Below are 14,624 nucleotides of genomic sequence, written 5' to 3'. Positions count from 1 at the left end.
TCTATTTTCTTTGCAATCCCATCTTCCACCCCAATGCTTTACCTGCTGTGCTCCATGGGTTTAACCTCACAAGTCGAACACATTCAACTCATGCACAAGTTGAATTCGATGAGTTCAACTGACCTTAAGAGGCAAATACTCTCCCCATTCTCTTCCCAGATGAGAAGGCCAACCCCGCCCCTTCCCCATTTACTACATTTTTCAAGTAAGGTTACTGTCACATTCCTTATGAATCCTAGTGCACATGCCTGTCCTTCAGACCTAACAGGTTAAGCCACTGATGACAAAAGCAGAAATTCTACTTCCAAACCAGAAAAGTTCTTCACAGATATCTAAAGATCTTCTGCATGCATAAAGCACAAACTGGAAAACAATTCCAAAATGGAATGAGCTACTAAGACATATAAAAAACCCCCACAAAATTGAAAGGCCAGCAGTCAGTGCAAACCAGACTTCCTACTGCTGACTCCAGTTAAAATTGTGAGGAAGTAATAGGTTTACCAGTTAAAACTACTTCACATTTATACAGCACTTTTTTCAACCCATGATTCAAGAAGACCTCCTCATAAAATGCAGACACTTTGCACTACAGAAGGGGATGTGCTGGGCTGATAGACACCACTCACACAGAACACAGTAGCTGAGGAGCAGTGTAGCTCTGTAGAACAAGGATATCCAGGAGAACCTGCTTTAGTTAGCCACCACATCCACTTACTAGGTTAACAAAACTTTGAAAAGGAACACTATACATTACTATACAATTAGTTCAACCACACTGGCCAAAAAACACCTCAAGACAATACATCTGATCAGTACCAGCCCTGAAGACAATACATCTGCTCCTATGGCCTCTAAAGAGGCAAGTCTGAACTTTTACATTGCCCTGCAGCCTAGTACAACTAGGTGTTTCTGGTCATGAATGAACACTTGTTTGTCCATGTAACTCATCACAAAAGTTACAACAGTCTAGATGTGAGGTCTGAGGTTAAATGGGAAGGTATATATTTCTTCTTCTTTTAATTAAAGGAAAAAAAGAAATCCAAATACTTAAAAGTATTTATAATCTTGAAAAAATAGTATAAAATCATAGCATATCTATTTCTCTCTACTTCTATACATAGTACCATGAATGAGCAACAAACTTCTATTACTTTGTTTAAAACTCATTATCACAAGCACACAAATATAGAAGTCAGAGACTGAAGTTTTCTTACATTACTGCGAAACTGCAGGTTTGGATCTAGATGTTTGGGATTTATTTGTACTATTCAAAACTTCCTCTCCATTCCAGCATAACTTTCATTATAGCACTACTACAGAGTGTTATATCCTACCTTATCTTCTTACTCTCTATAAAAAATAATAAATTCAATTTAAGCAACAGCGTCACAAACACAGGAGAAAAACAAATCAGTGACTCAAAGCTGCATCAGCCAGAAAACTGATTTGTTTTCTTTGCAACAAGAGATATGGTGGTAGAATAGCCACCTTAAGAAGATACATCATCCTTTAATATTGTGAGACCTGCAGCATCCATCAAAATTAAAAAACAGACTGTACATTCAGTTCAGGGAAAGTTACTCTTTCCTAAGGACTCAAAAACAGCAAGAGCATATCAGTGCTACATGTACATGTAGGATACAATTAACACAGCACGCTGCTGAAAAAAAGTGTTTGGATGACCAAGCTGGTATATGCTTATGTTTCTAACTAAAATACAAAGATGGTATAAGAAAATGATTACATATTTTCTGTTAGAAAAGACCTTTTCTACCTAATGTGTCATACGTTTTATTGTAAAGCTATAATTTTTGTTCACACAGGGTTATGTTGTGCTAAGCAGTTACATAAAGACATGATTTAAATAGACAAACCAGAGAGACAAAAGGAAGCAATATTGCAATATACAGTTTTGCAAGAGATTATCTTTACAGTTTTGTCACATTTCTTTCTATGTTAAGTAGTGTGGAAGACTTGCTAGACAGTTGACAGACTGTACAAAAAGTTTTAAAAATCATTACTAGTAGACATTTGGACCACACTTATTAGAAAAAACACTTTATGTCACGTGGTTTGTATGTGCATTTCTGCAGTACATTCTGCAGCAAAGTAACATTATCCTACTGTCCACAGTGTACTTGCCACTTCTAAAGCAAATGCTGATGAGGCACTTACCCAGGGCCACAACACATCACTTGTTCGGAACCAGGCTGCTCTCTCCTTAATGTTTGCCACCATGGTTTGTGCATACTGATGGAGGTTAGTGTCTGTAACAGGGAGACTCATGTTTGGATAAACACCATCTTTTGGGGGATCTGGAAAAGTTGCAAATCCATTCCAATAAAATGCTGACCTAAGTAGAAGCAGAAAGCAGCAGGTTATAAACAGGATTTATACGAGTGGGAAAAACACATCAAACGGTGCTGGTATAAAATGTAGACAGACATGGAATTAGAGGCAAAAAAATCAGTTTATTAATCATTGCTAGTATTTTGGTTTTAGTATTTATATGAGAGTGGAGGTAGGGGGAAGATTGCCCAGTTTTCTTTCAACACTGTGTAACTTTTCAAGTCCCTGCTGCTTGCTGGCATAGAACAAAAAAATCATAGGACAAACCAGAAAGCTTTGTAACAAAGAGGATGTTCCCCCATGTAGACTTAATTTACAGAGTATTTTACTGGATAATCCAGTGAGCAAAATAAAGTTTTCAAAAGCTTTTGGATTTCTTCAAAAAGTATATGGAAAAGGACTGACATTTTATACATATATATATACATACATATATTTTTATATATATACACACTCATACACATTTACATGTGTATATATATATACAGGTATGAAAGCCGTACCTGTGTTCCAAGCTTCCTGGTGCTAGAAAACATTATTTTCCAAGTCTGTCAATATTTTGAAGTACTTTAATACCTGTCAGTAGTGTCACTTTTTAGAATTTAATTGTTAGGTAGTGAGAAAACTTCATTTATTATGGTGGGTAGCTGGAGGTGCTTAATAATCCTTACTCAGATCTACAGTCTAGACATCTCCTTGACCTACCACAGGTCAGAAGAAAGCAATAGAACGCTGTTGAAAGAAAACAGTCAAAGAAAATGCTTAAACTCCAACAATATAAACTCTCAGAAGTGAACATTTCTGCTTATTTGGGAAATCTTCCGACCTGTTTGAAAAAGGCAGATGTGATGGAGTACAGTAGCTGTACTGATCCATAACATGCGTGAAGATCTCCTGGCTTTCAGATAAGGAAGGAGAACCCTGCCACACAAACTGAAGCTTCTGGAAAACAAAAAAGGTAAGAAACCATTACCCTTGATGACAAGCACAGAAATACATCATTAACAACTCAAGACTTCAGAATTCCCATCTTCTCTTCCACCACTTGTAATACTTTTAAGTGCTTTTTCTGAAGAACAGCCAATGGTGCCTCAGGCAAGGTCACACATTATATATAGGAGGCTACAGCACTGCCTTGTTCTATTATAATTGATGGAAAAGGAGAGGAAGCAGTACACTGCCAGCACTCTAAAATCCAGATGTAAGCCTGACTTATCACAGCCATCACAGCTCACTTTTTACAGCAGAAGGTAGACACCCATAGGCTAGGAGAGAGATCCAGATGTAGTCTGATTGCACTGTAGTCACTGGAAATCAGTGTTTAATCAACTGAAATAGAGTTTTTACGGTTTTGGAAGCCTTCAGACTGTAAAGTGTCAGAAAAAAATTAGTTGGGCAAAGATTGTCAAAAGCTCATAAAAGATTTTAGCAGAAAGGAAGTATTGCACTTCACTGCAAACATAAGGTGACAGGTCCCTGCTTCACCAAATTCAACAGAAATTCTATTGTCTTCTTCAGAGACACTTGAGTTTTACCCAAGATTCATAAAAACAGCCTAATGCCCAGATCACAGTAGTGAAAGCCCCTTATTTTCACATAACGTAGCGAGTAAAACTGAAGACAGATCAGGGTTCAACGTTGTGATATGAAAAGAGAAGCACTTGTGATATGAAAAGGCAGAACATGAAACAAAAACTGAATTCAGCAAAATCATGAATAGCTGCAACTCTAACTGACCCAGTATTACTAATTTTACAGGTACAAATAAATGTTCCAAGCCTGACAACACCATGTCCAAACAAACACACTACACTTTAAGACAGTCCACGTAAAAACTGACAGATCCAAGATTTTCTCAGGGAAATCAAACTTATTTTAGATACCTCTGGTTCCAACACTCCTAATTCAATGCCCACTTAGACTTGCCCAACTGCCCACATTCTGTGTCTTCTTCAGGTTAGACTACATTTCATTGCAGATCAGAAGTCACAAAGATATTACTTGACCATATAACGCAGATTCAGTATGTTTCACCATAACCACAGGCGGTCAGCATGTCACTTTTAGAGAAGAAATACCTGCATTTTCTTGCACAGATCTCAGAGATGTTTATCTTAATGTCATGGTTTAGATTACTGGAAGGAGAGTCTGGCAATGGTTTCAGTCCTACGGCTATTTTTTACCTTGTTTTTCTGCATGTCAGCCTTCAGATCATAATCAATCCGAGAAACAAGATGAGCATTAAAACCAGCCAGAGCAAAAAGAGTTGGTGTTGTAGCTGAAGCTCCAAAAGGATCAACATGCCAAGAAAACTGAGGCCTGAATCCAAAAGTTTCATACAAAAATCCATGGCCTTCTGCAAAGCAAAATTTGTTTAGGTTAGGAATACTTTTCAAAGTTAATTTTATAAATTTAATAGGCATTTAATGTCACAGATAAGCACTTAAAGAATAGCTCTTTGTTGCTGTTTTCCAAAGCATTCAAAGTTTCAGGAATTTAATGATTCACAGGAAAAAGTGTCACACTGACAATACTTGTTTTGCTATGCCTAGTATAACTCATCAACATTATAAACGATGAATAACAAAAAGGAATTATGATTAGAGACAGGTCTGGGAAAAAGTGCTTAGATACAGATTAAGTTAAGGCTGATAGCGAGGTTGGAGTCTGCATGAAAACAACAAACTGGGGGTTAATTTATGTTTGCTCAAATCATAAAACCCATTCTCAGAAAATTTCAGTGTCATATCAGTGACAAAGGGAGAAGGAAGCAAGCCATCCAGCAAACAAAACTAGAATGAATACAATCCTCAGTCATATAAAAAGAAAAAAGCCAAAGGTTAACAGCAATCTTGATACAAGATGTTATTTACAACTAATGTTATTTAATTCTGTATAGAAATGAGTTTTGAAAAAAGAAACCCCCAAACTAGAAAGACCAGATAATACAATAAACTGAGAAAAAAAATCACTCAAATGAAAGTAAAACAAACAGCAAAGCAGTAGGTTTTATTTGGAACTCCAATATTTTGGACTAAAATCCTCACCATAAAACACCCCATCCACCCAAAAAAACCGCCACAAAACCAAACCAACCCTCCCAACAAACAAACAACAACTCCCCCCAAAACAAACAAATGGACAAACAAAACCCAACCCAAAACAAACCAAGCAGCCAAGCAAACACACAAAAAATCCCCCCTGCAGATCCTAATTTCATAGTTACAGAATTATGCTCAGAACTATTTGAAAACACAATCATATCTTTCCCCATTTTGGACTAACTCCTGTTCAAACTTTAATATCGCATTTGAACAAGTGAGGTTGCAAGGCCTCTTTTCACTTCATCTTTCCAATGGTTAACGTCTTCTGTAGGGAAAATATTCACAATGTGTTTATTTTAACTCTCATAATGGAAGCACATCTGAAGCAGAGTTTGCCAGGCTCTTCCAAAACACAGTTGGCTGGACAGACAGGAGAAGACATGAAATGTAGACCCTAAATATCTGCACTGGCTCTGTCTTCTCAACCTGAACTCCACACAATGCAAGGATACTTTTTTTTCATGTGTGCTCAAACTGAGCAGAGTGCTTTCAGGGGAAAAAAAATGAGAATTTTAAAATATATTAATACTTCTGTTCCTGATGAATAAGTTACCAAACTCAAATTTTCTTTTTTTTTTTTTAATATGTTTATACACAGAATGAAATATTAAATTAGAAATAATGTCTTTTTCAGCTAACTCCAATGAAAGAAAGTTGTGTTTGCAGTAGTTCATCTCCTCCTTTCCTCTTGGCCAGAGTGTGATGTGGTAACTCACTGAGATGCAGAAGCAGCTGCTAATCTCGTGCTCTTGATAAAGCAAGGAACAAGGCCAGTGGTGCTGTGCAGATTCAGAAAATAACAGAAGTGTTTCCTGGCCCTTTACTCTTCCATGCAGAAAGCTGCACAGAGTGTAGCCCTGAAATGGGCAGGGTTTATATCAGCCATGGCAGTTGGTGCTAATACATCCCCTCCCTGCTACTCCCTCACGGCATGTTATAGACATCTATAGCACAGTGGTGGCATGATTTATCTTGTTTCTTTTTTCATTAACCAGATAAACCTATGTGCTAAAAGACTTCCTAAACCATCAGATGGCCAGGTGTAACACAAATGACTGGATGCAGAAGCTGGGAGACTAAAATGGGAAATAGTGCATCTCTTGGAAATATGCACCTTCTAACAGAAGCTGATGACCATAATTACAAATGGGGGTTTCTTCATCAAGCAATGATGAAGATTTCAGATGACCTCAATGACATTCCATGGCTCCCATTATGCAGAAAACTTTGCCTGAACAATACAACCTGCTCACACTCTGAATTGCTACCAAATATTTTCATGCAGAGTGTTTCATACCCTCAATTTCACCACAGCTATCTTCCCAGGAGCTTAAGCTCTCAAACACACACACACACACACACACACACACACACACACACACACACACACACACACACACACACACACACACACACACACACACACACACACACAAAATGCCTCTGCTCCAAATGAGTTTATAACTGACAAAACAGCTTTTGGTAACCCTTCTGCCTGCTGCAGAAGTGTCATGGTTTTTATTTTTTTTAAAGCCAAGATTTTTATACAAATAACCCACCAGCAAGCAAAAAATATGAGATCTTTCATCAGTTCTTAAAGAGTAAGAAAATAATAGCAATTTCTGAGGTGGAAAAAATGAAAACCAAAACCTCCAAGGTCATAACAATGAAAAATAAAAGTTAAATGCAAATATGATACCTGTCAACTGTAAAATTTGATCATCAATTAGTGTCACAGCTTCATCATGCATCACTTGTCCTCCAATGACAAATTCCAGTCGTCCCTCCTGAAGCAACTGATGGACCTATAATATTGAAATTAAGACACAGAACATAAACATCATTTCAGTCTTATCCAGAAAGGCTGCAAATTCATTTCAGATCACAGCACATTACCCAGACACAACACTTGTCAAGACTGCATCGAGGACCAAAAGCGGGATAAAAGGCTGTCTGTACTGAGTGCTATCAAAAGGAGAACAAGGAGGAGGAAAAAAGCACTGTGTGTTGCACAGTGCACTGATTTACCCAGCTTGCACTGAAACTAGGTAGCAGACACAAAGGATGCACTGCCAGATACACACTGACCTTTTCATGTTTCTCAGTAGGGCTCTCACTGTGCCTTTTTATACTGTCTAAACACCAGACTCGTCCCCATGCACCGCACTGGCAGCAGCCTACAGTCTTGTCTGCTGCGTCCTTCTTAGCTTAGGGAAGGTATTGGGTGGCTGGATGAGGGAACAACATGCAACCCCCTGCAAGCAGCAACAGAATCCCAGGCATGCAACAATATTCAGGCTTCCAAGGTTTCCTTCAGTTGGAGACTGAGATCTGTGGGATCCAGGAGAGAGACAGTGTGTCATCACATACATACCTCTTCTACTCTGTATGCATCTATCTTGCCTTTGGAGCACAGACAAGTTGCTCAACTTGTGACAGACAGAATGCTTTATGAAGAAATAGTAATTCCACGGGTTTGCCTGCCTCATAAACCCATTGCTGACCTGCGTTTCTGGTCTCTTTTTCCAAGTTTTAAAACCGCCAACTTTGGGTGGTTTTTCTTCCTGGGTTGTTTTGGGGGTTTATTCTTTTTGTTTGTTTTTTTGTTTGGGTTTCATTTTGTTTGGTTTTGTTTGGGGGTTGTTTGTTTGTTCTTAAATTTCAACTACTAGAAACAACAGGTATGCTGACAAGTATAACTTTCAGCAAATGCTGGATGAAGTAGGGGGTGGTGTTTGGAGGGAGGAAGGAGTAGTTTCTGTCCCTTTCTAAAAGTCTTATGGAGTCTTCTGGTTTTATTATAGTTACTTCACTACAAATTGAGAGATATCCCGGACTTCTAAAAATTAAGTTTATATAAATATGGATTTTAATCCCCATCTTTTTTTTTTAAATCTGTCATAGGATGCCAGTTCCAGAGCTATTATGTTTATTTCCCCAGGAACATTCAGTGTCTGCTAAGATAGGATGCCAGATTGTCAATTTTGATTATAATCATTTCTCTCCTTCACAATGTTGTGAAAATGCTTCAGGGCTCAGCATTCCTAAATTAGTTCCAGCTGACTGTGGTGACTGATTAGCATGCTGGGAGACCAGATAACTGATATCTGGTGTCAGCACAGAACTGGCCCTGACCTACATGAAAAGAATCTGTGATTATTATTCCCCATTTGGATGGATGTCCAAAATATACCTCTGATCCAAATTTTGGGCCACGGAAACATTTCTTTAATGTAAACTTTGTGGAACCACTGAGAGGGTGAAAACACAAGAAAAATACTTCAAGGAATTGAATAATATCTAACACTCCATCAAAAAAAAAAAAAAAGGGGGTGGGGTAAGAAAACAGTATCCGTAAGGACGAGCACTTTTTCTGACCAGAACAGGGCAAAAGGAAGGAGGAATGGAAAAAACAGATACAGTGGTACTTTAAGCAGCAGGTTAGAACATATCTGTGACCCTTGGGACAATACTACAGTTCTTACATCAATTCATGTCTACAAACCACACAGAAGTAGCTACACATCTTTTTTTTCCCTAGTTAAAGCAGCCAGACATCAAACAAGGGTAAGGAGGTAAGAATAGTTTATACAAGAAAATACTGTGGAAATAACATGTACTGAGAACTACAACATCCATATCTGGCTGAATACTGCTGCAGTACATTTCACTCCTACATACTCTCTTGTCTGAATTGCAAAACCAGCTTCTGTACCCAAGCTGTACCTTTTCTTAGTTTTTAATGCTATTGTTCCAATCCAAAGCAGAAACTTCAAAAGAAACTAGAATTAAATCCTGTATTCCAAGCAAACCACTAAGTTAAAAAAAAAAAAAAAAAAAGAGGGAAAATTAAAACCAGAGAGTGCTTGTACTATAGAAAATCATTAATGCTAGAGTTCAAGTGGAAAAAGCAGGACAGTAACCAGAGTGACCTAATTTCAGGGACCAATATTTGCAACTTGCTAATGTTAAAAACATGTCATTTATGTGCAAGCATCACAGCTCTAATTTAAATTAGAGATTCAATGTTAGACACACAGGTTCCAGAGGAATTTGTTTTTAACCATTTTATTTTTCAGAGAAGCAACCATAAAATAACTCGAGAACTGACTATAAAATGCGTAAAAGCAACAATTATAAATAATTAGGCTAAGAAATTAAGGGCTGAATCATAAGTACTAGTTTTGCACTACTGAGGTCAAATGTGACACTAATTTATTCTTGTGGATTCCACATAATAGCAAGAATAGATATTAGAAATATGGGCTCTGACTTTTTATTTTAGTTATAGCAGCATGACATATTCCCTGTAGAAAGCACTTCCTATGCTATTTTCTTCCCCACCCCAGACTTACAGTATAGTTTATCAATTTAAAAAAAAAATTAAGAAAATCATTCTGCAACAGGCAAGTATGGGCCAAGTGCCCACACAAAACCAGCAAACTGCCTAAACCCAGCAAAATCTCTCATGCAAAGATCAGCTGCATGCAGGCTGTAAGCTGTTACTGAAATACTGAATATTACAGAAGATTCAGAATTTAGTGAAGGACTATGTAAAAAACACTCCAAAACCAGACAAGACGTGATTTTTTTACACAATGCTTTAAACATCTAGAACTTCAAATGAACTAAAATGTGAAGTACTACAAGTAACATGCTTGGCTGGACCCTGGTAACAAAACACACCATGGAGTTCTGAGTAAGTTCCTACGGGAAGCTGCACCTGTATGCCCTTCAGTTTTACGATCCAAAACAAACATCTGCAATGCAAGACATAACCAGCTTGTAGGTTACCAGCCCAGTCTTTGATTTCAATATGTTTGTTCCAGGCCAGAAGAAAGAAAAAGCGACAAATAAAACCTCATGACGTCTTCACTAGAAAAAAAACACAGTGCCATTGAATCCACAGTCACCTCTTTGCTGCAGTATCCTTGTTTACAAATGGCAGGTTTTTGAGCAGTACTTAACTGAAAAGAAAAAAAAGTTCCTTCTTGTCAGCAGTGTTAGGCTTCAGATGTTTTAACAGATATTGATGCAGCCTCTTTCAGAATCACCCACATCTTATACTAGCATGCCCCCAGATAAGTAAGTTGCCAATGAAACAAGAACTGTAAAGTTTAAAAAGTCTTCAGTGCAAAGGTTAATACCTCCTACTGCTCTAATCTATAGCTGGGGCTTAACCTCTTGCAACTGCCTTTAGAATTAAGGTCCTTTCATATGAAGTACCAGATTCAGAGACAGCTTGCACAAGACCTGGGCAAAAAGCAAATGGTGAAGTACTTTGCTCCTATTTATCCCCTGAAAAGAGTGTGGATTCCTTGTTAGCAGGAAGCATGGCTCTAGTGCAGTTTACCTGCTGCTTCTGTGTATCTGTGGCTACCAAGTCCCACCAGAGTCGAAAGAATTCCTGCTCCACTGCAATAAATTTGCGCTCTTCTCCTTTCATTAGCTCTTCTACAACCGTTGTATAGACATTTGCTGCATAAGCATGCATACTTTCCTGAAAAAAAAGAAGAAAAAGAAGTAAATAAGCCCTGTTTTGCCTATAATAAAAGGGCTGTTTTAAACACTCATTGGGTTTGAAAACAGAGAGATTGAAAACTTCACATTTACCGCACACTTCCTTTGTACCCTCAGAAAGACCGAGTTCTGACTATGTTCAGCCCTTTGGCCCTTCTGTTCCAGAATACATCCCCATGACTGGGGACCTGACTAGATCATGGTGTCGCTTCTCCCAAGATCACCGGACACTAATACAGGCTTTCTTTTTGACATACTGGGAACAGGTTACCCAGTTCCTCATTGCTCACCTTAAATCAATGTCATGAATGGTAAGACTTTGCACCAACAGAGTTTAAAAACCCCTCATGCACACTTTATTCTCCCATTCCCGCTCTTCTTTTGACGGCCTGAATTACCAGAATTGCTTCTTCAGAGCGAGTATGACTCTGTGCTGTGGGTGTGCGTTGCCAGTACAATACAGTGATACATACACTGTAAATTACACTATTATGAAAAATAACTGTAATGTGCTTGATGTTTAAGGATAGAGTAAAATCAAGCTGGTAAAGGAATCTTAGAATGAGTTTGACTGTTGACGCAGAAACACCTAGTGTGAGATTTTGTGCATCTACCCCATCTATGTCTCTCCTAAAGACATCTCTATTCCAGAACAAGGCCTACGGACTTTTATTCATCAAATAACCATCACACTGCTATATTCTATGATACGGTATCAAATTAACAACATCACATTAATTTTTGAGATATTTTATGTACACTTACCTTGGCCAGAACAACTTCTGCTGACCAGATGCAGTCTTATGCCTTTTACTTAATTTCAAAGTGATACAGAATGTCTAAAGACAACAGCCGAGATCCCAGGATTTCCTGAAATGTCTGTCTTTTCTTGTAATAAGTAATCTGCACGTTATAGCACACTTATTTTACACTAACCAAAACACTTTTCTACTTAAACTGCTGGTACTTAAGAACACACAGCACAATACTTACATCTTAAAGTGACTGACACACAGACCTCTGACCCCTCTAAAAACTAATGGCCATGATATGTAAAACATGAATCCATAGTTTATATTTAGGCAAATTTCCTACACGAAAATCACCCTTTGAAATAAGAAGGAGATGAGCTAATCCAAATCAGAAATGAACTCTTCCTAATCCCTTGCTTTCCACAACAGAAATTCAGCCACCTTTGTAAAAATGCTCATGTCATTAGAAAAAGGAAAACATTTGAGTGTAGGAGGAATGGCTTAAAATATTGCTGTGCTTATCTAAATAATTACTCCCTCAATGATTTCTCCATTGGCTTATAAGGGTTTTTTAAACTCAAGATTATGATTAGATGCTTAATACAATGTGAAATTTTAATTAAGGATTTCAAGTTTTAGCAATATTCAAACACAACACACGCAAGTGATTGATAATGAATTTTCATTTTTCACTGGCAATTGGCTACAAACAACATATCCTAAAATGCAAGCATACGTACAAGGATTACAACATCAGGCTCAATTTTAGTTCTTAATAGTTGAGTGGAGTACATGATATTTTAAGGACTGAACAAAGACTTTTCAAATTGAATACAATACTAAAATATTCTGTGTGGTAACCTCCTGAAAATATTTTCTTGAGGTATTTTGGAGATTAAAGCTAGTCAGTCTTTACTATGACTCAAACTACACTGGAACTAAGCAGTAAGATATTACCCAATCCTACAAAGTTCACAAACTCCAGTTGCCTGGGTGGTAACTGAAAATAATTGTTCTCACAAACCAGGATACTTGCAAGCAACAATAAAAATTTTCTTTCCAATTTATATCCTCTATCAGCTAATGAGATACTCATCAGATACTTGCTGTGACCCAGATTTTGCTTATTTAAATACAGATTTTAAACTTATACCAAGAGGCAAAAATTGTTTTGTACTGCATTCTAGACAATGGTGAGGTGTCTTTCACCCATATGGTTAAGACCCATCAATGAGTTGCCACATCTCACATAAATTATGGTACCACTGTTACTACTTGATTGCAACAGATAGCTTTCTTTGAGAGGAAAATAAATAGTTTTATTATACATCCAATGCCGGAATTCTCCATCAGTACTATAACTTCCAGCACACAGTGAAGATTCCTGTTCTGATATCATAAATAAAATGCTTATATTTCACATTATAAATGGAAAAATAAAACACTAAAAAAAACAGTATGCTGTCAGTCATGAGTGACAATTAACAATATGCAAACCAAAACCACTAAATAGGCTGGGATCACATTCGTATTACAGAGTTACCTTCAAGTTTCAATTTACTTCAGAAGGATTTGAAATGATCTACAGGTAACCTCTGTGGTTTTTCACTATAGGAATTGCTGATGCTTTAGATTTAACAGGAGAGGAACTGAGCCTTCAAGCAAATGCATCTTGTAAAAAAGAAGTAAAGTAAAAATTATATGTGCTTCATTTCTTTTGGAGATCTTTGACCACTAACCAATCCAAAATAAAAATTAGTTTTGTATTCTCTGATGCAATTTCTGAGTAGGAGTTTGAAATATTAAAGGAGAAATTCACTAATCTTTCCTAAAAAGGGGAGACAGAATATATGCACAGCAGAGATTCCTGGGTGAGCCATCACCTCTTTTTTATTAGTCAGGCCTCTTGCCATTTCCCTCTAGTGAGTGAAGTATTCCATCTTCCACACATAAATGAAAGAAATTCTACTAATGAAAAAGGATTCAGGATTTAGGATTTTGACTAACAAATATCGAAGGTACCAATGCCCCACCTGCTTTATTTTGCTCTGCATGTCATGTATTTAGCAAAAATTAAGTTTGCTACTACACTTCAGCGGCACCAGGCTCCAACCCACACCATCTATAGAGGACCTGGCATCCTGTTCTCCTTGCTCAAGAAAAGACAAAGTTTTCCCGGGGTTTTGGCTTAATAACAAGATCACAGAATCACAAAATCAGTTAGGTTGGAAAAGACCTCTGAGATCATTGGATCCAACCTTTGACCCAACACCACCTCGTCTACTACACCATGGCATTAAGTGCCACATTCGGTCTCTTCTTAAACACCTCCAGGGATGGTGACTCTACCACCTAAGCACCGTGAAAACCTACCAAATAATCAAAGTACCATGAAACAGACTGACGATTTCCCTTAAAAAAAGAAAAAAATAAATCCATCAGGATTCTGCAGAACGCGGGCACAGACAAACCCAGAATTCAAGGGCATGGCTCCTAGAACAACCTCCAAACGAGGATCTCGAAACACCGAGGCACGGAGCACGCTCCAGGCCACACTCGGGGCGGGAGCTGCACATTACAGGGATTTAGGCGTTTCTCCGCAGGGTGTTTTCCAGGAACAGGCAGAGCCCGCGGCCCGCGTTACACGGTCCGGGCAGCTCTGCTTGCCCGAGGACGCCCAGGGACGCTCAGCCCCAGCCGCTGCAAACCCACCCCACCGCCTTCTCAACCCGCGCCGACCTGCACCGTGTAAATCCAGCCGACGTCCATGTGGCTGTGGGCGACCACGAAGGCCCGCAGGTCGCTCCGGCCGCCGGCCCGCGGGAGGAGGGCGAGGATGAGGAGCGGGAGCAGGAGCGGGATGCGCTCGGGAGCCATGGCGGCCGCGGCGCTCCCGCCG

General features: G+C 38.5%; 1 protein-coding gene across 3 annotated transcripts in view; it reads right to left on the bottom strand.

Moving 5' to 3' along the window:
• MAN2B2 (mannosidase alpha class 2B member 2) overlaps positions 1 to 14,624 on the bottom strand; it is a 30,245-nt gene extending 15,621 nt beyond the window's left edge. For all 3 annotated transcript variants that reach the window (XM_039385831.1, XM_039385832.1, XM_027736248.2), the window contains exons 1-6: positions 14,465 to 14,624; positions 10,807 to 10,953; positions 7,153 to 7,258; positions 4,533 to 4,705; positions 3,176 to 3,291; positions 2,176 to 2,353 (exon numbers count right to left, since the gene is read on the bottom strand). In XM_039385831.1, coding sequence (XP_039241765.1) covers positions 2,176 to 2,353; positions 3,176 to 3,291; positions 4,533 to 4,705; positions 7,153 to 7,258; positions 10,807 to 10,953; positions 14,465 to 14,602 — 858 coding nt within the window. In that variant the 5' untranslated portion in view covers positions 14,603 to 14,624. The remainder of the gene's footprint in view (positions 1 to 2,175; positions 2,354 to 3,175; positions 3,292 to 4,532; positions 4,706 to 7,152; positions 7,259 to 10,806; positions 10,954 to 14,464) is intronic.

The sequence above is a fragment of the Pipra filicauda genome, unplaced genomic scaffold, assembly GCF_003945595.2.
Source record: "Pipra filicauda isolate LSUMZ 115617 unplaced genomic scaffold, ASM394559v2 scaffold43_size3849885_pilon, whole genome shotgun sequence".
Classification (NCBI taxonomy): domain Eukaryota; kingdom Metazoa; phylum Chordata; class Aves; order Passeriformes; family Pipridae; genus Pipra; species Pipra filicauda.
Note: the sequence above shows the minus strand (reverse complement) of the source record. Positions and strands in the feature narration are given on the sequence as shown.